The sequence below is a fragment of the Anomalospiza imberbis genome, chromosome 11 (assembly GCF_031753505.1).
Source record: "Anomalospiza imberbis isolate Cuckoo-Finch-1a 21T00152 chromosome 11, ASM3175350v1, whole genome shotgun sequence".
NCBI classification, from domain to species: Eukaryota; Metazoa; Chordata; class Aves; order Passeriformes; family Viduidae; genus Anomalospiza; species Anomalospiza imberbis.
In genome coordinates this window covers 9,781,952-9,804,640 of record NC_089691.1, presented here as the reverse complement: position 1 = coordinate 9,804,640, position 22,689 = coordinate 9,781,952, and the positions used below count along the sequence as shown (strand labels likewise).

Here is a 22,689-nt window from a genome sequence, read left to right as displayed (position 1 = left end):
AGATCTTCAGCAAATATACCCACAGCAGGGACTTTGATGCCAATTGCAAAAGGTATATGCTCATCTTTATTACCTCATTTCCCTTACAAAGAAGAATGTAAGGCCTGGAATAAAAACATGCTGGTCTAGATTTTTGCCAACCAACAGGGACACTCAGTGAAAATCAATAATGGGTTCTGCTGACACAGACGTGTTGCAAGTCTGACTTTGCTTATCACTTTCCTCATAACGAGCTTCTCCTGTCTGACATGAGATCAGAACACCAGCACAGTGTCACCCCTTGATCTGGGCTATTCTACATATCTTCCTATTCCTATAGATGAAAAGTATTTGATTTATGCCATCTGCAGCCAAATCAACCAATTTGACCCAAAGCTTGCCTAAGTTAGAAGGCTTTAATAAGTCTTTGACTCACTTTCTAAATGCAGGTAAGATATTTTATGGCTATTTCCAGAAACCAAACCTTCTTTATAATTCAGCACCATATATTACCCGCTCAGATTCATACACACACACAGGTGTTTCCTTAACTTGTTAATAAAAGTTATTCTGCCTTATTGTAAAAGCCAAGTCCCCATTTTCTTCTCTGAATTTTTTTTCAGAAAGAGGCTAAAAGCATAATAAAATATCATCCATTTATTTTATTTTCTTCCCATCATTCATTATTTGAACAAATATATTAGCATACTTAAAATACACTCTGAAACTGTGATTTTAATATACTTTATTGAAAAAAGTACACAGTTTAAATTGTTTTCAATGGGACAAAGCAATGGTCACCTCTATCTACCAAGTCCTTTTTTGATGAATCATGACTGCCATATGCCAAATTCACATCTGCACGACTTGCAAAGTAAAAAGATAAATCTTTTTTCAACACATCTTTAAGAATTTATATCACCAACAGTTTAAAATCATGAAATGCTGATGCTCTGACTATATTTCATGTCCTCTATGTTGCACCATTTCCCAGTTCACAGTTTATCCATGTTTTAGCATGCCAGTTGAACACATCAGTCAATGTCACCTGGAGAAAATCATCAATAGCAGAGGAAGAAGAACAAGAGAAGGTTTAGCACTAAGGCCTGAGACACCACCACATTCTCTTGCATTTTCCTAAAGAAAATAAAACGATAAAAAAGGAAAATAAATACAAGCCACTGCAGTCAATTATTACACATGATTTTTTAGCAAACATAAGCATAAGAGCACTGATGCAAACAACAAAGACCATAAATTAAATATACTCAGGAAGTAATACAAGTACACATTTTGTGTTGAACAAGTTTAGGTTCTAGACTGAAACAACAAGCACTACACCATCCCTCCCACTTTATACTTTAGGTCTTGTTCTACAATGCATTATATCAGCAGAGGCAGAAATTAAAGTTACTCCAGAGTAAAAGGATGTCAATGAACCTCTGCTGTACAAGCCACTGGAATCACATCCAGGTCTCTGTCAGCTCTCTTTGGCACTGTGTGAGAGCATTATGCAGAACACAGAGCAGTAAATAATGTAGTGGAGGGGTCACTATCCCTCCCAAGCAATATTTTGTGTGAGCAGAATTAATAGCATAAAGTTCCCAGGCATCTCTAACAAGGAATCCTGTGGTCACTGCTTGAGCCAAAGTTCTCAGATATTCCTGCCTGCCAGTGCTCACACCCTACCACACTCCCTGACATGATACAAACCCATCTGCAAAAGCAGCAACCCAAGGCATTTTCTACATGTGTACAAATAAGACTTGTAGCACTTACAATATCCCTCACTTCCCTGACTACCAAGTCTTCTGAATACTTCCCAACATTTCATCTTGGAAGATACTTTTCCTATTAATCATTTTTAAAGAAATAAAAAATTTACCAAGTCCAAAAGACAGGAAAAGCAGATAGAAACTTACTTCAGGGTGAAATCCATGACAAGATTCTGGGCGCCTTCTTATCTTCTGAGATTTTAACCGTTCACATTTCAGAGATTCATTATGTACAAGGCAGTTAAGGAGAGATGCTCTGAGCATTGCATTCTCATGGGAGTGTTTTGAAATGAATACAGTGAAAATCTTTCAGCTCCTTTCTTCCTCCTCATTAAAACCCCAAGGTGATATGTGTGGTCACCACAAGGAAAAGAAAGTGATTCTAGTGCTTTCCTCTCTGTGATCTGTGTTTTCAACAGCACGTGTGCACTTACACTGCTGACCTGTCTCTTCAAAAGTCTGCAATAAAAGCAGATTACAGGTTGCTTTTGACAAATTCCAACTTATGGGAAAAAACTAATCCTGAACTACCTGAACTACAGAACAGCAAAAAATAGGAAGTGGGGAACCAAAAAAAATCAAGTAATATATTTATTTTGCTAAATTTTTGTAGTTTTGGAAAGCAGGATTCTGAAATATTTTCAGTGCTCCTGTCAAACCTTAAATAAAGAGATATCTATGTTAGAGGGAGGCCCATCCTTATAAGAAAATTACATACTTAGTGCCTAATTTTAAAGATGTTCAGCTGTCTAAAGATGACCATGACCTTATGCTACATAGGATCCATGTAAGTGTGCTTGCTTAATTCATATTGGCTGTACAAAAAAGAAAAGAAAAATGTGAATTCTCACTGAAAAAATTGTGAGAACATATTCCCACGAGGCTTAATTTCAAACAGCACATATAATGGGTGATGATGCCATGCAATGCAAGTTTTAAATGATAAGAAGTTTTTCAACATTTGCATCTTGAATCTCTTCTGACCAGTTTGTAAATAAAAGGATATATCTTATTTCTATAGGTGCCATAGTAATTGGTGGGATAGAATCACAGAAGCATTCATTATCTACTACCACCATGAAGAGGTTGCTACTTGGGATCTGCTGGATAACAAAAGACCTGAAAATTAAAAAGAAAACAAATAATGGTGACATTATCAGCATTTCTGAGCCACTGGTTCCTGTTAGGAGTTTATCAGACTTTCATGTATTTGCAGTCTGGAATGGAACAGGTCCACAACACTAATGAAGGTTCCTCTGCAGCCACACACTGATAGCTCACAGTCCCAAACTTGAGTTTCTACAGTTGTATTAGGGCCTTTGTGCACTCTGGGTCTTGCTTGAAGCAACAGCAGCTCCTGATCTCAGCTTTCATCTGTCCTCTTGAGAGCCATTTTATTACTGAGCCAACAAAACAGAGATTAGGCCTCAGATTTTCCACAGTGATTTATTTTAGAATAATGACTATCTGGTATAAATATGGTGATAACTCAGCACCACATTCAAATGAAGACAAAGTAGGAAACTCAAAGGGAGAGCAAAAAAATAAAGACATTTTTTGTAAGAAGGAAGGCACCCAGGGGGGACCAGGGAAGGATCCTGTGGGCACCAGTCAATGATGCAAAGAGTTTCAGTGAGCTGAACCCTTAAGCACTTACCAAAGAGAAAAGGGGCAAAAGGCAGAGCCAAATAGACACTGTTTAGACTTTCCTTTGAAACTCAGGACACAATACAAAGAATGGCTTTAAGCTCAGATCCAATTCTTCATGAAATTTTGAAACAATCTGTTAGGATTTATACATCCTATCAGCACCGTATTGGCTATATATGATATCACTGAAAGCTGGCAACTCCAAGAATTAGGTGTTTTGCAGTGTGGTTGGCTGGTAAATGTACAGAATGCTAAGTGAGGGTTTGAGCACCAAGAAGATGTGGAGAGAAACATATTTTTCCTCAGACATCTTTCTTTAAAATACATATTGTCTTACTATAATAACTACCTGCTTTTCCAAAGATCACAGAAGATGAAATAGCAGAGAGGGCAGGGAATATTTAAACCTAGCCTATGAAAAAAAATTTGGAAAACTTACTATAAAAATGTTGCCAACGGAAAGATTAAATGTTTTTCAGTATTTTTTAAACTTACTGAACCTCCATTAAAATTACACTTAGAGTGATCTGCAATATGTTAACTTTATGTTTATACGTGAAATATACATTTATGGCATAATGTAAAAGGCTGAACTTTATAAATGTACCTACCAAACAGCTGGAGCATGTAGCAAGACTGACATCATTGTAATGGAGCATCTGTGGCTTTGTGGATTTGTGTGTGGGAGAAATGGGGCCAATAAAAGGAAAGGAGGAAAAATCTTTAGCAGGCAATAGCACCAAAATTGTACTGCACGAATTTCTCAAAACAGCTATGAATAAATCAAACAGTAAAGGATAGAAAAAACAGTACTTTTATTGCCAGAAATTGGCACAATTTGCTTTTTGTGCAGTCTGAAACTTATATTCATTGTATCTTTAAAACTAGCTCAGAAAAGAACTTGATGGGCATAAAGTGCTTTAACAATTAATTGGATGCTAAATGATTAATTTCTTTTTGCTGAGAAGGGAGTAATTACTCTTCTGTTTTACCTGTGGTGCGCCCGAATTCAAGCCCTTTTGTGATACCCCTTTTTGTGAGTCCCCAGGTGAACACAGAAGCCTATGGAAAGCAGCCAGGTTTAAAGGTGCCGGCTCATGAAAGCTGGGCAATTTCCCATTCTGATTCTTCTCTCACCCACTTTGAGGTGCCATAAGGGCTGTGCAGTATAAGGCTATTCCTTCCTCAAACTAGAGAGGGGGGAAGAAAAATTCCCTTTACTTCACTTAGCTGGGATGAAAGCACTTAATCCAGAAGAATGTTTCAAGTACAGAACTATGATGCTGAATAAATTACTACACAACTAAACTATGAAGTCTAGCAAAATTTTCTGTATTGCTTTATTAATGCAAGCCTTCATAATTTTTGACTTCATCAATTTGGGGAATGCAGTACCTGCATTGACCAATGGAAATTAGGAATTAAAGGCAGTTCAAAGAGCATTATATTAGATAAGCAAAAACCCCTCTTTGCTACCTTAGGAATTACATCCTAGGCATCAACTAAGTACATTGACTCTGTTTACCAAACAGTGAATATTCTTACAGATCTACAGTTTCTGTACAAACTTCTAGTGCAGAAGTTTGTGAAGTGTCTAGGGTCATGGTGGCTGTCACAGAGCGATTAAGAACCATAAAACACTGAAACTTTTGGGTCAATGTGGCATTTTTTTTCCTTAGTGCACAATAACAATTTAATTAATGTCTTGAAAAGTGAAACAACTCGCTTCTCATCCTCCCACTAGAAGTAATTTTAAAAGAAAATGTTTTCTTCCATCAAGCAGTATATGGATGTTCCCCTTACACAATTCTCAAACATAATCTGCAAATGAAATTGTAAAGCCAACATAACAACAATTGAAGATAAAGAATTCAAGACCAAGACTGAGCTGCGCAAATAAATAAGGGTAAAAAATGTCCATTTTAGCTTTCTTTTCTATTAACAGTTTGCACAAACAAAATATACCTCTTTCAGCTGCTGTAATTTAAGATTATTTCACAGTCATGAGATATTCTTACCCTCACCAGATCAGTGGCAAAGAAGTTAGTGCCATTCGTAACCACCACAGTTGCTGTGTGACTATTCAGATAATTCACATGGCACTGCTTCCATGCCCAAAGTGGATAAAGCACACAATCATCCCAGCAGCAGTTCTGCTGTTTGAGACCAGCCTTCAGTTCCCATGGTGACATGCATATGCATCTTTGAAATTCATTTTGAACATTCATGCCAGTAAGTCTCAGGAACCAAACATTCAGAGAAAACAAAAGGTGCACAAACACAGTCAGACCAAAGCCTTTCAGAGACTGAGACATTCCACCAAATTACTTCACTGTGTACGCCAAGGCTCTGTTGCAAGGGAGAAAAACCTCCTGCAAACAGCTTCCATGGCTGCAGTGAGAAATGAAGTCGCTGACAAAGTAGGGAAAATGGTATTATCTTTTTGTGAGATCCACTGTGATTCTCTAAAGGTTCTCTTACAATAACCATTTCTGAACACCTGCTGGCTTAAGCTGGCATTTGTGTCCCTAGTAATATGGAAACTAACTCACAAGGACTGAGTAAGGGGTTTGGCTGAACTTTATTGCTGCTTTAACAATCAAAAGAAAGTCTATATTTAAGTGCCTTATTATTATGGAGAGTGTTTCACATTAAAGGATAGAGTTCTTTTTGTTTTAAGTAGTGTAAATCTTTTGATTTGAATCCTTTTCATCTACTGCAGTATCATCACCATCTTTCAATAGGGGCAGCACAGGAATAGACTTACATATATCTCCAAATATAAAACAGACTAAACTGTTGGGGTTCCTGTAGAAGCTACGTTGAGTCAATAAGAAGCTTATTAATAATTTCTCCTCCATCTTTCAACTACTGAGGAACTAGCTTGGTTTATTTGATGTGCAGGTTCAGAGACTTAAAACAGACCTGAAAACAAACTGTTTCTTGACTTTGTGGGGAAGGTGAGGAAGGAAGAAATTTAATACTTGAAAGAGGTAGACAGAGAGGGAGGAAGAAAATCTAGTTATGCCCAACTATTTTGTTAATGAAGAAAAAATAACAACAGAGAGTAAGTCTGCAAGGAACTCTGTATTTTGAGTCAAAGTGTTACATGACAGTTTTGTCATATTGCACATACAGTATCTATTTCTTTTTAACCTCTTTTGCTTTTGGTCCATATTAAAAATGTGCACAAATAGAATGCAAATTGATTTGGGGAAAAAAAAAACAGCTTCATGTTTTAATTGGAAATAAATATTTGCTCAAAAAACAATACTTATTAATCTGTTCCTTGAAAATTAATTTTTCATTGTGCAATTTTAAAGAAAGAGACTTGGATTTCAAGTACTGCTGTGTTCATAATTATATTTGGTAGTCATTCTTCTGAAGTCACGGTAAGAAAGCACACTTTTAATGCATGTCTGGTGGCTAAATGACTCTTCCCACAGATAATAAGCTCTTTCTAACTCCTTTAGACAACCTATAACTTGGAAAGCATCACAACAGCACTATAGTGCAAATTATGTGATGTGCTGCCTTTGAGCACATAACTCAGGTTCCTGCATTAGAAGGGTGAGCACCTCCAACTCTGGCCATGCAGAGACTCAGACTATTCAAGGATAATTCAGGGCAGGAGCTTGGCTTTGGGGATCTTCGTCATCCTCTGCAGGAGGGTCCTTCTCTCTAACATGGACAGTGATCCTGCAGAGAAATGTGTCCTGGACAGCGTGAAACATGACACCCAAAGCTCAATGTGGGCTACAACACCTCTTCTTAGAGAGCCAGCACATTGCATTCAAATCTGCTTTGTTGGGGTTTTTTTGCCTTGTTTATTTTTTTTTTTTTTTGTTTAAATTTAAATTGGAATCTCTTCCTTTTATTTGTATATGTAAAAGTTTAAAGGTCTTTAAAGAGTTGTAATATATATTCTATTGTTGTAATAATTTCTTCTTCAGACTATGTTTAAAAAAAACCCTGAACAAATCAAAACCCCCAACCTAATTCCCAGAATTCACCTTACAAGAATCACTTTCTTCTGTAAGGAGAAATAATTAGAATATATTCAGTACAGAAGCAGGGACTGACTGACATTACCCTTGCAGCACTGCCTTCTCTCCACACTTCTTTCTCTTTCATCTTTCTGTCTCTGAACCCCCGGGTGGCAAAGCGTTTGAGGGAACTGGGAGAGGGACAAACCTGTCTGGAAAAGGAGGAAGATGTTCCAAGATGGAGGAAAGGACAGGAACGACAGGACAAGCAGTGGCAGTGCCCGGTGGGAAAGGGTCTAGGGAAGCATTTGCTGCTGCTGCAGGAGGTGGCTTTGCCATGAGGCCTCTGCAGTCTGTCTCCTTAGAGATTTTGGAGCATTTCCCATGTTGATGGAAGCAAGGTCCAGCAGGAGCAAGGCAGAGCTGTGCCCTTTTTCCTTCCTGGCTGTTGTATCTCCTGACAGACCAGGTCCTGCTCACTGGCCAACTTGCAGATCACGTACTTCTGTGAGTCACTGATTTCCCTTCTTAATGCAGGCCACTGCTTCACTACAAATACCTCAATCATATGGTCCAAAATCTGTATGTAGCAGGCTTAACACCTTGTGTCTGAAATGCTGTTGGCTTCCCCTTTCCTTTCCTAGCATAGCTGGATCAATAACAGGCAAAGCTAAGGTAATTCTATTTCAGACACACCAGAGATGTGTCTCGTCCAGCTAAGCAAACCTAACCTTTAAGTTGTTTACTCTCCACCATTTGACTAGAGCATGTGCTCTTAAAGGAAATCAATATTACAGTTAGCAGCTTAGTCTCTGTATTTCCATGCAGGAGAGGTAATCCATTTCCTTGTCCACTGGTGTTGAATTTTGGACAGGATATAAACTGAACACAGACGTGAGGTTTCCCTGCTAATGAGCAGCCACTTCCACAGCCCCAGCACAGTGAATCTTAGGGAAACTGGTTCAAATCAGCATATTTTGCATGGACCTGAGTGTGGGCCAGGCAGCTGTAAGAGAGGACACAGTGATAATGGGTTGCTCAGACTGAGGATGCCAAACACCACCATTTCTTGGTCATTTGCACAGAACTATTTTCCCTTTCCTGGCCTGAAGCCCTACTGCCGTTAGCTCTGGTGGCTACTGACACTGCTACAAGACTTGTTTCAGCAACAAAGAATGGCAGGGGACCTCCTGAGAGCATTCAGAATTCTCTGACTTTCAGATCCACGGCTCCCTATTTTCTTCAAACAGCTGCAAAGGCTGAAAAGTGTTAGAGGGAACAGAACTAATGTCAAGCAGCATGGAACTCGGAAGACACAGGATAAAACTGTGCTTGTGGGACCAGAACATTTAGAGAGAATAGCTTCTCATTATACTGAAGAATGGAAGTTATTTCTTTGTAATTTGGGGAGGATTTGAATACAGCAACAACACTAAAAGCAATTAAACTTGTTTAAAAACAAGTGTGTGTTTCCTGTTAAAAATTCTTTCTTTCTCACAGAAATACTTCATTATTGCACTTTAATTTAAAAAAAACCTTGTTCATAAGTAATAATTGCTGATCTATATGCTATTGCTATATCGACATGTATTTTATAATCAGTGTTCTATTTTAATTTTACAAAAATACCCTGCTGTTATATCTGTCTTTATAACAACAGACACTCTGCAGTAGAATATGTGGTCATGAGAAACACATGGCTTAGGCAGGATTTTAGCAATATAAATATTTAAATCACTGCTGGGATTCACTTTTAGTTCCATGCTCAGGAGGTTTAGTAGCCTGATTTAAGGGCAAAAAAATCCATGTATGTATTTTCAATTTTTTTCCTTAATGACCACTGGAACACTATTACTATTGTTTAATGTCACAGTGATGACTGTGGGACTTAAAATCAAATTATGAGACGGATATCAGAGTACTGTGTTAGCAAATGTCCCTCCTGCACATACATAATCATATCAATCATTTTCGTGTGACAGCAGGAAAGATCCTTTAAATACCACTTGTTTGCTCAGGCAGACAACTCCTACAAAGCATGGTAGACTTTGTGAGTAATTTGAACTGAAATAAACATAGTGCAATATTTTCAAATTGGCAACCTAAACAAATGCACAAAGATGTGAGGAAGTGTCTAATTTTCCATGGAACTCAACTTAGATAGCCCTCAGTGGCCACTCTGGCTCTTGAGCATCACAGTAAACTCAGCCTTTTACCTCTGGCTCTTTCAGTGTATTTTTTGCCTGCAAATTTCCATTAATGAACTTGGAGTATTTTGGATTAAGATGAGTTGTAACTTTGGGATTACATTTCACATCTGTCAAATGTGATCTTTCCTACATTTTAGAGAAAAAAAAAATACCAGCATGAGGGCAGAGTAAATGGAAAATATTGTGCACATTGCACTCAAATATGTGTTACTCACAAAACTGTTGGTTGCAAACATTCAACCCTAATGGTCTGGAACAAACTTTAGGCATTCAGCTGAAGTGCAGATATCCACTTTGCTGTTTCCCAACTCCTATCATGTGCTTTCCAGGCTGCTGGCCACATTTCCAACCCACATCTCCCTCGCTTATCACATTTTTGCAATGAATGAATGAAATATTTATATCACATTCAAGTTGTGCTACTTGTTTTTTGTGTTTTTTCATGTTTTTTTTTTCCAAATAAATGATGACAGAGAATGAAATTTTTAATGGAATTTATAAAAATAACATATATGCCAATAACAACATTTCTGAGAGCAGGAGCAGTATATAAAAAATCAGCTAATGGTTCTCTCACATGAAAAGAGGCAGATAAACGTCCAGCCTCATGCTTGTAATTGGATCCTGACCTCATGCTAGCAAAATATTGCCACCACATACAGCCTGACTGACTGTAGAGCAATTTGGTATCGGTGCAAAGATACTTGGAGCAAAGTTTAGCACTGAGGATTTAGGTGAGCAGTGTCATCCTCACCATTTCTGTGCTGCTGAGTGCTCAGAGTCCCACAGAGCTGTGCCATGGCTGGAAACGCCTTGGCTTCAGACAGGATCCCCCAGGACGGGATTCTTTCTCAATTAACTGATGCTCAGACAAGAGTACTTGACCAACTGCATGTTAGGAATCCTGCAAACATCCAAAAACTTAGAGTGTACAGCCTTTAGGATGACAGAAGATGCTCAGTGTAGTGAGGCTTTGGACTGTTTGTGACCTTTCTAGCGCAGCCACCTTTCCATACAAGGTGTAGGATAATGAAGAGTTTCAGACCTCCAGCTTTAAAATGTACTGGCAATATTTTTTTCAAAGAAATCAAGACCAGAAATCCAACAAACTTTAAATATTTGCCAGCATTCATACCCCTGAACAAGCCCAAGCTGAGTGTGACATGCGTGGGTCTCCACAAGCAGGGCGGGTACCTGGTTCTGTGCTCACAGTGACCAAAAGAGACACATTGACTGCACAAAGCAAATCCTATCAGAGGTCTCCTGAAGACTTTTTCTTTTGGCAGTGATACCTGGATAACAAGACCACAACAGAGAGGTCAGGGAAGATATCCAGGCGAAAAATGCAGCTCCACTACAGCATGTTAGCAAATATGTGTTTTTAGCAGAGTTCTTTAGCTCTATACAAGTAGTTGTGGTTTGTATTGACAGACATCTCAGATTGTGTTTTTTAAAATGCTATATGATTTCTAAGCTAGCTTCTAAATATAATTTTAAGATTAAAAAGCAAGTTGATAAATTCTGGTTTAGGAAAGCTCACAGATATCATATGACATTGTAAAAGTAACATTTAATTGCAAGAATTGGTTACTACTCTTTTCCACAACTTTAGGTCAAGTCTCATCAACAATATGACACTAGCAAGGAGCTGCACAACAAAAATTGAAGTATAAAAAGCAGAAATGACCAGGAGATTCACATTAAAAGAGTAATAAATCCTAGAGCTAAACTCCTCATTGGATGTGTCCAGTGTGTTTTGCAAGGATGTTGTTAATTTATTTCTGTTAACATAAACTTTAGCAGCGATTGAGAAGGCCACATCTGAAAGACTCAAGCACACTATGTGCCATCTTTTCCATAGCCAGCTAAAACTCTCTATTGTTTTATATAATATACAAATGTTCCTTGAATGTCTTTCAAATCTTAAGATTCATGCTGTTTTTCTAAGTTAAAGGCTTTAAAGTATTCATTGAGCTATCCCAAACCCTTTAAAAAGGAAACTGCTCCATGTAATGATGTCAAACTATGTTTGTATTATTTTTCATCTGCCTATAATACAAATATATTACAAACTAAAATTAATGTTCCAGCATTAGCAATTCTTCACAACTGTGCCTGGCTTTAAAAATTCATCACAACATTTCTCAATTTCAATCATTTTTTTCCTATCCCAAGCCATTGTTAATAAAAAGAATATATATTACTACTGAGGTCTATACATTATGGCATACATACAACTTTTTAAATCCCTTGTCATTACAAAGCATCCTTTCATTGCAACAGCTACTATCTATCATGTCATTAATATTTATTAATACTTGTTCAAAATGTAAAATTAAGGTAACTTTTAAGTAGATTATGTTTTATATTTTAATGGAGTACTGATTTTAACTATGAAGAGTGCATGGGTGCAGATCATCACATTCCCCTGCAGGGGTTTTATTGGAAGTGAGGAGGTAAGAGAAAGAATGCACATCTTGTCCTATTGGTGAGAGAAAACCTGTAGCCAAACTTCATTTTCACTAAAATTCCAAGATTTTTCAGTGCTTACAGAAGGAGACATAGGGTGGCAATCTGTGTACAAACAACTAAAATGCTCCACAATTCAGCAAGCATACAAAAAATGTTCTGAAACAAAAAAAGAAAAAAAACAAAATCCCCAAGCAAACAGAAATTCTCCAGCCCTGAAAACTGTCCAAGGGATTGTTAAACAGATGACTGGCAGGCACAGACCTGCCTGGAAACTTAGATATGTCTTGCCCTATTATTTTATATACCTTTTTTCTTAAATGAAAATAGTAATTTACAGTGTTTCCTGAACTGGTCATTCAAAATATACATTATCAAAGGGTAGAATTAAATTGCCCATGCAGTGACTTTAAATTACACCTGCATGACAAACATTATAATCACTGGTGCCTTTGAAGTGAAGAGAAAGTTACTCAGCCTGCAAGTGGAGAAGTGTGGGTAACACACAATATAACATTTTAAGCTAAGTATAAAGACCTTTAATAAACAATTCTAGCAGTTTAAATTGCATAATTTGATACTTTTTACAAGGAAAGAACAAGGGAAAAATATTTTTGGATCTTCTAGAGTTTTGGGGTTTTGGCTAAAATAAGTTTCTAGAAATACTGCTGTTGTCTCAAATTTAAAGGCTTTTTAATAGCCATAAGTATTCTTCAAGTCTGGAAGATCTACTTTTTAAAAGAGAAGTGCAAGATAATTCCATATACTTAGATTGTGATCCTTGAGACTTCAACAATGAACCACTGAGGCATGCAAAATACTGAGTTTCCCTTGAAGATATTCCTTTAGCTCCATGCACATCTAAGCAAGCTCTCAGAAATCAAGGTCTGTTCAGCACTGTGAAGAGCAGTCCTGAGCAGTTTGGCTGCAGCACACCTGTGACCCAGCAAGGGCATGGGTCCAAACCACCCACGTGCCATTGTCCCACAGGTACCGGGCACGGCTGCTGGAAAAGAACAGTGCTAAAACACACAAGGCTCAACCAAAGGTGGGCAAATAGAGACAGCATTTCCCTCAGGATCATAAAAGGCTGATAGAGTAAAAAAGAATACAATCCAAAATGTCTTCCAGAAGACTGACTATAATTTAATGCCTGAGGACAGACACAGGGACATTCAGATACACATCGATAGAACACTGAAAGAGAAGAAATTGGCCCTGGATGCTTTGGCTGGTTTATGTGGCAAGCTGGTTTGTTTAGAAGTAAACTAACTACATCTGAAAAGGCAAATGATTATTTATTTCATGGGAAATTGAACTGTGTATTTATTTTCACATTTTAAATGTGATCAAGTACAGCAGTTTGGCAAGCCTCTACTGAGAAAGAAATGCGGAAATAGTTTAGCAAATGATGGTATGTTTCGAGATTAAGTGGGTTTTAAAAACCATTTCCATTTTAACATCTGCAGATTGCACTGCTCCTGACACCAATATACTCATGCCCTGAGCAGTCTGCATCTCATTTGTGTTGTTATTTATCTGTTACTGCCAAATCTGTGCATTTAGTGGACAAGTCTGAAATTTGCCATTATAAATCCACATGAAGGGTTCAGTGTCATCCTGAACTACACCTCCATTGCCATCTACCTCTTTTATTGACAATAAATGGCATTCAATGCCCAGTCTTTGAGAAAGCAAGAGAAACAATTTGGTTTCTTGATGGTTTTCCTTGTTAATGTCTGCTTGCTAACATTCTATTGGGACAAGTAGATGATACATGCAACAGTGTTTATTCAAATAAGTAGTTCCTATATATTTCAACAGGAATTTACATGTGATGCCCAGCAAAGTAAAGGAAATGCAATCATCTTTCGTATCTGGCATAATTAAAACATGCATAAATCTTTCTCAGGCTTAGGATGATTGTACCTAAATGCTTCCTTGCTTCCCTGGTGACAATATGGCTTTCTTATATTTACTTTCCTCTTTGTGTCTTAAGATTGTGAACAAAGGTTCAACTGGAAACAAAACAGTTTCTTTGGGGTTTTGGTATTGACCTTCTAGACCCATGAGCGCTGCAATTAAATGTGAAGGGGAATTTTTTGGAAGTAAGGCCAGATTTTTGATCTTCATCCAAGTCCAATATGTCATCACACATGAACAGGAGAGGTTAAAAGGGCAAATTTTTAAGCATTTGACTGTGCAACTGCTGCCTAATCTGTATACCCACAGTTTTTACAGTGAACTCACAAATTTGGCAACTATGCACTCAACTGGCTCCTTGCAGCTTTGAAATTTTAACATATATGCTTAAAGTATAAATAGTCCAATGACTAAATTGCTACACTCACCTTCATAGCCGTTATAGCTGAAATTAATGGTATTTTCCTAAATGAAGCTAAATGAAAACATTTGACTTTTCATGCATAAATGAGATTTGCAATTAGACAAAAACATTTTTGTTTGTTCTACAAAGAGATGGGAGGATATACTAAAAAGACTGGCAAACAATTTCTAATCTTAACAGCCATCATCAATTATATTTTAAAACAACTTTGACATTCTAAGGATTATTTTCTTAGACACTTTTAGTGCAACTAAAATTTGTTATGATGAGATCCCCAGAAAGAAGAAACTGGTGAGGTACCCAGTGAGCATTGCTGAAGAACATTGGTTTGCATAGTCTAAAACTTCAAGCTTAATGTCTAATCAGAAACTCATCTCTGAGCAGCACAACACCTTTAAAGCCCATATCAAATGCATCTGTCATTAGTGTAGTTCTGACTCCACAGAAAGAGTGCCAGTTGAGACTGATAAAGAAAAAATATTTCTCTTTAGCAATGAATTACTTTCAACATTGAGGCTGTGATAGAACAGTCTATGATATAAGTTTTCAGAAGTAATGGGGTTTATTTTTTTTTTTCTATGAAAAGGAATAGCTTACTGGAAAATATGAAACCATTTCAGATTTTTCAAAAAATCCTAGTTTTTCTCTCTTGTTGACAGTGCTTAGAAAATGTGGGTTGACTTGTTTTTGATTGCTGTTTAACTAACAGATTAATTTAATAATCATTGGGATATTGAATAACAACAAATTATGGGGTGGGACAGCCAAACCCTGACCCTAATGACATTCTTATGTTAATTCTTATTTTCTTTTAGGCTCCTGCTTTCCTAATAAAACCTATATTTTTGAAGATCGTTTTTAAACATTGCAATTTATCCCAAAGTAGTTTGCTTGTAAGAGATAAGTTTACATATAGGGAGTGTATTTTATATGTCTGTATATATTTAGTGCTTGACTCAAAGCCTGCTTAAGTGTATAGGTGTCCTTTCATTGAATGAGCTCCCAGAGATGGTTGTAAACGTGAGCCAGTTATTAAAAAAGTAATTAGCAGGTAGTCCTTTCTACTGTGTGATTTATTTTAGGATACTTCAATTTAAATCCAAGTACCCATAATGTTTATGAATTTTAATTACTGAAGTTGGTAACTGTCCCTCTGTGCATGGGCAGAGTAGTTCTACAAGATCAGTAACAGCACACCCACAACAGAATAAAACTGAGCCTCTGCCCCTCACCCTGTGACCTTGCTGGCTATGACTGTGACTTTGTTAGCAAAACCACAGTATTTGTGCCCCAAAATGTCTTATCTAAGTAACTTTATATGGTTTCAATTAACATCAGTCATCATTTTTATTTCTACTAAGAGACTGTTTTTAGTCTCCTTTTTCAGACAAGGGCTCTATAGTAGTGCCTGGCACTGCAGGAACAAAAGCCAGGGACTGGGGTATCTTTTGACACAAACTTGCTTAAAGCAGAGTATTTGCACAACTTTTGTCTGAAAGCCTCTTCACAATATACTGACTTTTCTAATGTCTTTCAAGTAGCTTTTCAGTATTTGACAGGGTGCATAATCAGGTAAATATTTACAATTATCTTCTTGTATTTGCAATAAATATTTGCAATTATGTATCACAGATTAATCTGTAATGTGATCCAAGGAGGACACAGAAAACAATCCCCACTGGCTCTAAGTGATGCTGCACAGGTTAAGCAGCGGACACAGGGTCAGCTCCAGACTAACTACATAAAAGATTGAATTTGAATTTTGACTGATTGAGCCCATCATTCTTAAATTACAAATATTAAGCAATACACTTGCTTGTAAAAATATTTATTGGTATTGAGGATATGAAACAGAAAACTGGGTCAGAAGATGTAGGTCTACAAAGGACTTTGGGTCAAATTCCTTAGCTGTACTGCGGGAAAATGTCCTGGGTTATAACAAAAATACTTGGGATCCAATGCAGTCTGCAATCTTAGATGCAATTTGTAGATTGTTAATGACAGTGGGTAAACGGTATAATGAACAACTTTCCCATGAGAATCTAATAGTTCTTCTGGATTATTTCTTTAGGTTTTGCCATTGCTTGTGGAGAAAAATAATGGGTGCCTTGAGATCAGTTTGCAGCTTACAGGGTTTTCTTTTATTTTTTTTTCCACTGTGGAACACAAAATGTTTTTCTATGAAAGAGATCTTAGTGCATTATTTTTGAAATACTATAATTTTCACTAAACTCAGTTTCCAACTTAGTGCATTCCAAGTATTGCAGAATTGTATTATTTTTGAAACTTATTTCCTTTGACCTGAAGTTACCTAGGAACACAGACTAAAATCTGCATTCCTTAGAGAAAAACTAGTCCTGTTAAATTAATCTTCTTTGCATGGAATCATGTCTGTTTGCAATATTTAACCAGAATCATACAATGGTTAGGGTTTGAAGAAACCTTAAAAACCATCTGGTTCCACCCCCCTGCCAGGGCAGGGACACCTTCCACTAGACCAGGGTGCTGAAAACCCTATTCAACCTGGCCTGGAACACCTCCAGGACTGCATGACAATTTGTTGCACAACTTCTCAGTAACCTTCTGTTAAATTATCACAAAATACAGCTGCTTAAATTCTACAATGCTGGCACAAAGCACTCACAGCAGTGTAACCTTCATTGTATTCGATATGTCAAGTGGAAAAATCACTGCTTGATTTTGTTGAGCTTGTACTTTTCAGGCAGTGGGACCCATTGTTGCACTTAAAGGGTTCCAGAGCATCAATTTACAAAGCACTCTCATACTTCTATTCCACAAAGCCATATAAAACCAATTATTCATACTAGACATTAACAATTTCCTTCTACTTAAAAGTTGGTCAGTAGCAAATGAAAAGTGAATATTAGCACTTAAAATTTATCTGCAGTGTACTTACTCCTGTTTCCTGTTTTAAAGTAATGAAAATATCAAGGAGAAAATTTAGAAGTCCAGAAGCATACCTATTGACTTCAAAGTGAAATTTTCACCTTTATTTGCTAATTGCATATTGATTTAGCCTGGAAAGGAAGAGCTGTAACAATTTTTGTTTAACTTATAAATTCTTCCTGACATTTATATTGATAGACAAATTATTGCTGTAAATACTAATCTCCCTGGCGATGACAACCTCTCGGCATAAAGGAAATCCAATTAAGAGACTTATCAAAGTACAGAAATTTGCATAAGAAATACCTATGCAATTTCACAATTAAAATGTACCAGAACTACAGTCAAAATGTCACAGCACGTGGGCACCAAATGCAGAGAAAACACATTTTCAGTGTGAAAGAAGAAAGCTAGACTGAAATCTTTCTCTTCTTTTAGCTCTATAAGGGACGAGTTTACAGGAGCACTGGTAGAAATAACATTACAGCACTGTCATGTGAGATTTGTTATTATTAACTCAGCTTCCCAGCACTGAAAGTTTGGAGAATAGATTTAATCGTCTCCCACTCTTTCAGACTAACAGTTCTAAGAAGGAAACTCTGTTTGGCATTCCAGTAAAACAAGCAGATCTCACTCTACCACAAGGGAATTCCTAACCTATCCAGCAGGGTTTCACTTCTGGACAGGAGACTGAACAGCACTTATCTTTTCAATGTAAATCTTACAGCCTATGCCCTTAGAATGCTGCCTGCATTTAGGAAAAGTATTAAAACATTCACTATTTGAAATTAGCATAAACCTCTACCCCTTTAACATTTTTTTGGTAGAAAGAAATAGGCACGGCTTTAATTTAAGAGCATCAAAGTTTTAAGTGACCCCTGTAAGAGGAGAAACGACACCTTGACCGAGGTCAGTACACAGGATAAAACACAACAGACTTGTACGTTCTTCAACACAGCCTTGAATAATTCAGTTTTATTGCTTTGTCACAAACAGTTGTATAAAAAAAAATTGAAAGGGCTTACTTGAAACAGTCATCGCAAGCAATATTCCCCGTGGTCTCCTTTATAGTGCGCTCGGAAACAAAGGCTGGATATTCTGTGTCACAGGGCTCTAGGGTTTGTTTCAACCTCTGCGCTATAGGCACAGGAAAAAACATCTTGATGTTAACATGAGAAGAACAGCACACAAAATTGTGAACAACATGAGATGCTGTATTGCAGAGCTCACAGAGAACGGAAACGTTACTCAGCTTCTGCCACCCTGTGAGATTTCCTAGGCAGTGCATAACACTATTTTTTCAATTAAATTTAAAAAAAAAGTTTATCCATGGAATGTAATTTTGCAAGACATCACTGTTAAAGTAGTTATTAATGGTTTAGCCATTGCCAACCTACTTTACGTTTATGCACGAGTTTTTATTCTTTCCGTGTAGATTCAAGATGGATTTACTGTCACTTTTATCTCAGTAGTGCTGTGCATCACTAACCTTTATTCATGGGAGTTTACATTTATTTGGTATGCAAATTGTGGTCTATTTTACTGAAGCCAAAACATCTATTTTATATTACAGCTTGGGAATCTTTGTAGGGTTTCATCAGTTAAAATAGCGCTGTGGGTGGGCGAGGCAGAAGAGTTGCTTTACCCCACAGCAATGTTTGTTATCTTCTTCCCAAAACAGTAATAATTAAGACTCCATAGCACCTTTAATCTGAAGTCTTTGCAATGCAAGGAAGAAATGTCATTATTTCCATCCTAAAGACTGGGCCAGGAAGCAGTGGGGCTGGTTCAAGGTCAAACTACAGGACAGCTGCTCTTCTGGCTCTCACTCTGAAGTATCTGTCACACATTGTTTCTCCCTCATTCCCTTTCTTTTTTCTCCCCACCCCTTCATTGTTCCTTAACACAGAGATACACTTTGCACATCAGCACAAATGTTAGCCCTATCTTAAACTAATTGCTAAGTGGGAAAACAAGATGAGGTATGACAAAAATAGATTACACAGAACAGGCTCTTGGGCACGACAGACCTTCCCCTGGAGATGATCTGTTTCAGAGTGAGTGGTGCATCCACTGAGCAGTGCCAGGGCAGCCACCACATCTGCATTTCCACTCACACCAGGGCATGCATTTCTGAACTGTTCACAGTTTTTGCATATAATAAAAAACCAAAAACTGTTCCACCAAATGCACAGATCTCAAAGGAGGTACTAAAGCTGGTCAAAAAAAGTTTTGTTATTTCTGAAGTTTTCACTATGCTTGTGAGGTATTTGATAGTTCAGTATTTTTTAGAAAATTGTCTTACTAACTCTATTGCACCTCTTGCCTTTCTCTTCTGTTCTCCTTATCTGTTAAGAATGACTGGAGTTTATCACCTGTGTTTTGAACCTACCCTCACTTGTACCAACACATGGCTTGTGTAACAAAGAGGCTGAAAAGGCTGAAAAGATTCATTGGGCTCACATTTCCTGCATCTCACTAGAGTCCAGAAGATGATTTGGTTGTCCAAGGTTTAGGGGTTCTTCTCTCTCATTTACAAATGTGATTGCAATTACAAGATCTTGTGCAAAAGCATTTTCCATAATAGGGTTTGGCAAATGGGCAGGTGTGTGGGGACCCTCCAGCATCTTCAAAGTATATCACATTCTATTAATGTCACAATTTGACTGGGAAGCAATTTCTCCACTCGAGGAACTGATTTTTTTTTTAATCATTGGTAAACATTGTTAAGTAAAAAAGAAATGTGCAATTTTATTAATTTTAATTTCATGCAGTGCAGTCATAAATATGACAGCTCTTAGTGGTAACATGGAATTTACAGAAGACAATACCTAAGCACGTGCTTTTCTCTCCTGCTCTCTTGTGAAATATCTTCTGCTTTTTCTTCCTAAAATATGCTGCTTCCAAACAGCCATCCCTTACTACCTAAACAGATATGAATTGGGCAAGCACTACCCTGAAAGTCCTGGGATTCCAATGAGCGTGTTGAGGGGCTATTTCCATTACTCTTAACTCATCAAAAAAATGCAGCAAGTGACTTGTGAAATTAAAACTTCACTGTCAACTAAAACGTGAATGGAAATTTCTCAATAATATTGGTCCATCAAAGTGCTGCATGGATAGTTTTGTTTTAAATAAAAGGAAGTTTGCAAGTTATTATTGCCTCCTCTGTAATGAGCACTCTCTAAATACAAATCAGACATTCATTTTCATGAGATGAAGAGGGATGTTGTGTTTGAAAGATATTTTCCCTTGCATACAATACAAATGCCACTGGATGCTTCATGTCAAGATATCTTAAGGCATATTTGTACAGTACACTTGAAAAAAAAATTATTTCTTACAGTGGCTGCTTTGGCTGCTCTGCAAACACCAAGGACTAAGACAGGCACAGCTGCCATTCCTCAAGGAATGGTTTTGCATTTTCTGGGTCTAGCACAGCAAACCTGGCCATCCTTCACAGCCTCAGTGTCAGGGATGGTTCTCTTCATGCTCCGGGAAATCACTGAACAGTTGGTCTTGGTTTTTAGGGGCCTGACTGATATTTTAGCTTCAGACAGGATATTATTTTGGCATAAAGACAGCCTAGTATCCAGGCAATGCAAATATTAAATGAAGCCTAAAGCAGCAATTTTATCCCCTGCTTTGCTAAGAAATATGCAAATATGAAGCTGAAGAATTCAGTTTAAATCCTTACACCAGTCAATGACACACAGCACAATTTGCCTATTAAATTGTCACTTGAAGAGCACTGCTCTTGTAAAGTGGGCCTTTACTTTTGAGCAACACTTCTAAAAATGCCATTAAAAGTCTGTTAAAATATGGAAAGACAGCTTACACTAAAAAGTTCCCATTCTTAGTGGAACTATTAAAAATTTCAATTATTTCAAATTAAGCTTCTGCATTAAAAAAATTATTTTCAATAAAATGAATTTTAATACATTTAAATGTCTATTTTGAATGGAAAGATAAAACAAAATAAAGATAAGCCCTTTTTAGCATAAAACCCATTATCTTAAGCTTTAAAAATTAGTTTTGTATGAAATAATAGAGACGGTCATATTTATGTACACTTTTGAAATAGCATTTTCCAGCACAATAACTCCACTACATTTTATGGCAGCTCTAGAAGAAAAAAAAAAAAAACAAAAAACCAACAAATCATATAACTAGAACAGTGTAATTGATTTATTCACAAAGATTGTATTGGAATGAAGAAAAATATTTCTAAAAAACATATTTAATCATTATCCATTATTTTAACTTTTCTATTATAGTAGTGTACTCTGTTCCTAGAGTGCACACAATCACTTAGTGGTTATTCATAGAAGATCTTAATTCTCTTGTGTTTTAGGAAACATTAACAAAAAAGAGAATGCTGGCATGGGAGGAAAATTATTATCAGATGTTTATTATTTAATCTAAAACAGTGTACACACATCTGAATTTCAAAAGTCCAAATTACTCTAGATATTTCTGCCATTATGCCGGGAAAAAAAAAATCACACTTACCTTTAGCTGTTAGATCAGAGTGCCACCAACTGCATAGATTAAATTCCACAAGGAACCTGGAGAAATTATTAGAGTTTTAACATTACCCCACAGAATGTTTTCAAAATACTAAACTGGCAGTAGCTTGATAACGTTAATCCTATTTTAAATAAAAGCTAACACAGAACTGAAATTCAAGTTACTGGCATAACTCTGGGATTAGCACCTACTGCTATTCTCATATTTTTACTGGTTTTTTTTCTTACTTCTGAAAACTTATTCTGAAATTAACCCCATCAATAAATCACAGATTTACCCCTTTTAATTTAAAATATTGATTTTATTTGGAGTGTCCATTAAAACTCTCAAAGCATAGCAGCACACTATTTTTGCTGTTGAACATTTTTTCTTCATCATGTGGGTATTTTGACTCTAGTAAAATGCCATGGGATTATAACTGTCCTGGCTACCTCACAGGAGTACACATAAAATAGTTTCTTTTATTAATTCTCAAATTGAAATAATAAAGCTGTTTTATTTTGAAGAGCAGAAAAGAATAACCACTGTCTAATCAACTCTAACTAAATTGTGAAGAACACTAAAATACACCATGATTTACTTGGAAGAATGGATTGAAAAGTATCAGTCAATCAGTTGTTGTAAAGTAAAGAATGTGAAACCATGAATCTACAGTACTTATAAACATAGAAGGTTTTTAACATTTTCAAAGCTGTGAAATGTAGCATCAGTCTCATTTTAACACAATTCCTTTCCCTTATATTCACTTAGAAAGCTGCATTTCAGATCAGTCTCTGCCCTCTGGCAGCAGCCATTCATTTAATTCTCCTTAACTCTTATTCTGAACTTTGAAAAAA

At 36.8% G+C, this 22,689-nt stretch overlaps 1 protein-coding gene across 3 annotated transcripts in view; it reads right to left on the bottom strand.

Moving 5' to 3' along the window:
- Positions 1-621: 621 nt before the first annotated feature.
- The window catches only part of CACNA2D3 (calcium voltage-gated channel auxiliary subunit alpha2delta 3), a 390,394-nt gene continuing 368,326 nt past the window's right edge, over positions 622-22,689 (bottom strand). Inside the window, exons 34-38 of one of the 3 annotated variants that reach the window (XM_068201787.1) lie at positions 21,836-21,891; positions 18,349-18,460; positions 2,761-2,873; positions 1,902-1,984; positions 622-1,116 (exon numbers count right to left, since the gene is read on the bottom strand). In XM_068201787.1, coding sequence (XP_068057888.1) covers positions 1,024-1,116; positions 1,902-1,984; positions 2,761-2,873; positions 18,349-18,460; positions 21,836-21,891 — 457 coding nt within the window. In that variant the 3' untranslated portion in view covers positions 622-1,023. Of the gene's footprint in view, positions 1,117-1,901; positions 1,985-2,674; positions 2,874-18,348; positions 18,461-21,835; positions 21,892-22,689 lie in introns of those variants that run through there. The other 2 variants (XM_068201786.1, XR_011003009.1) reach the window with 2 other exon arrangements.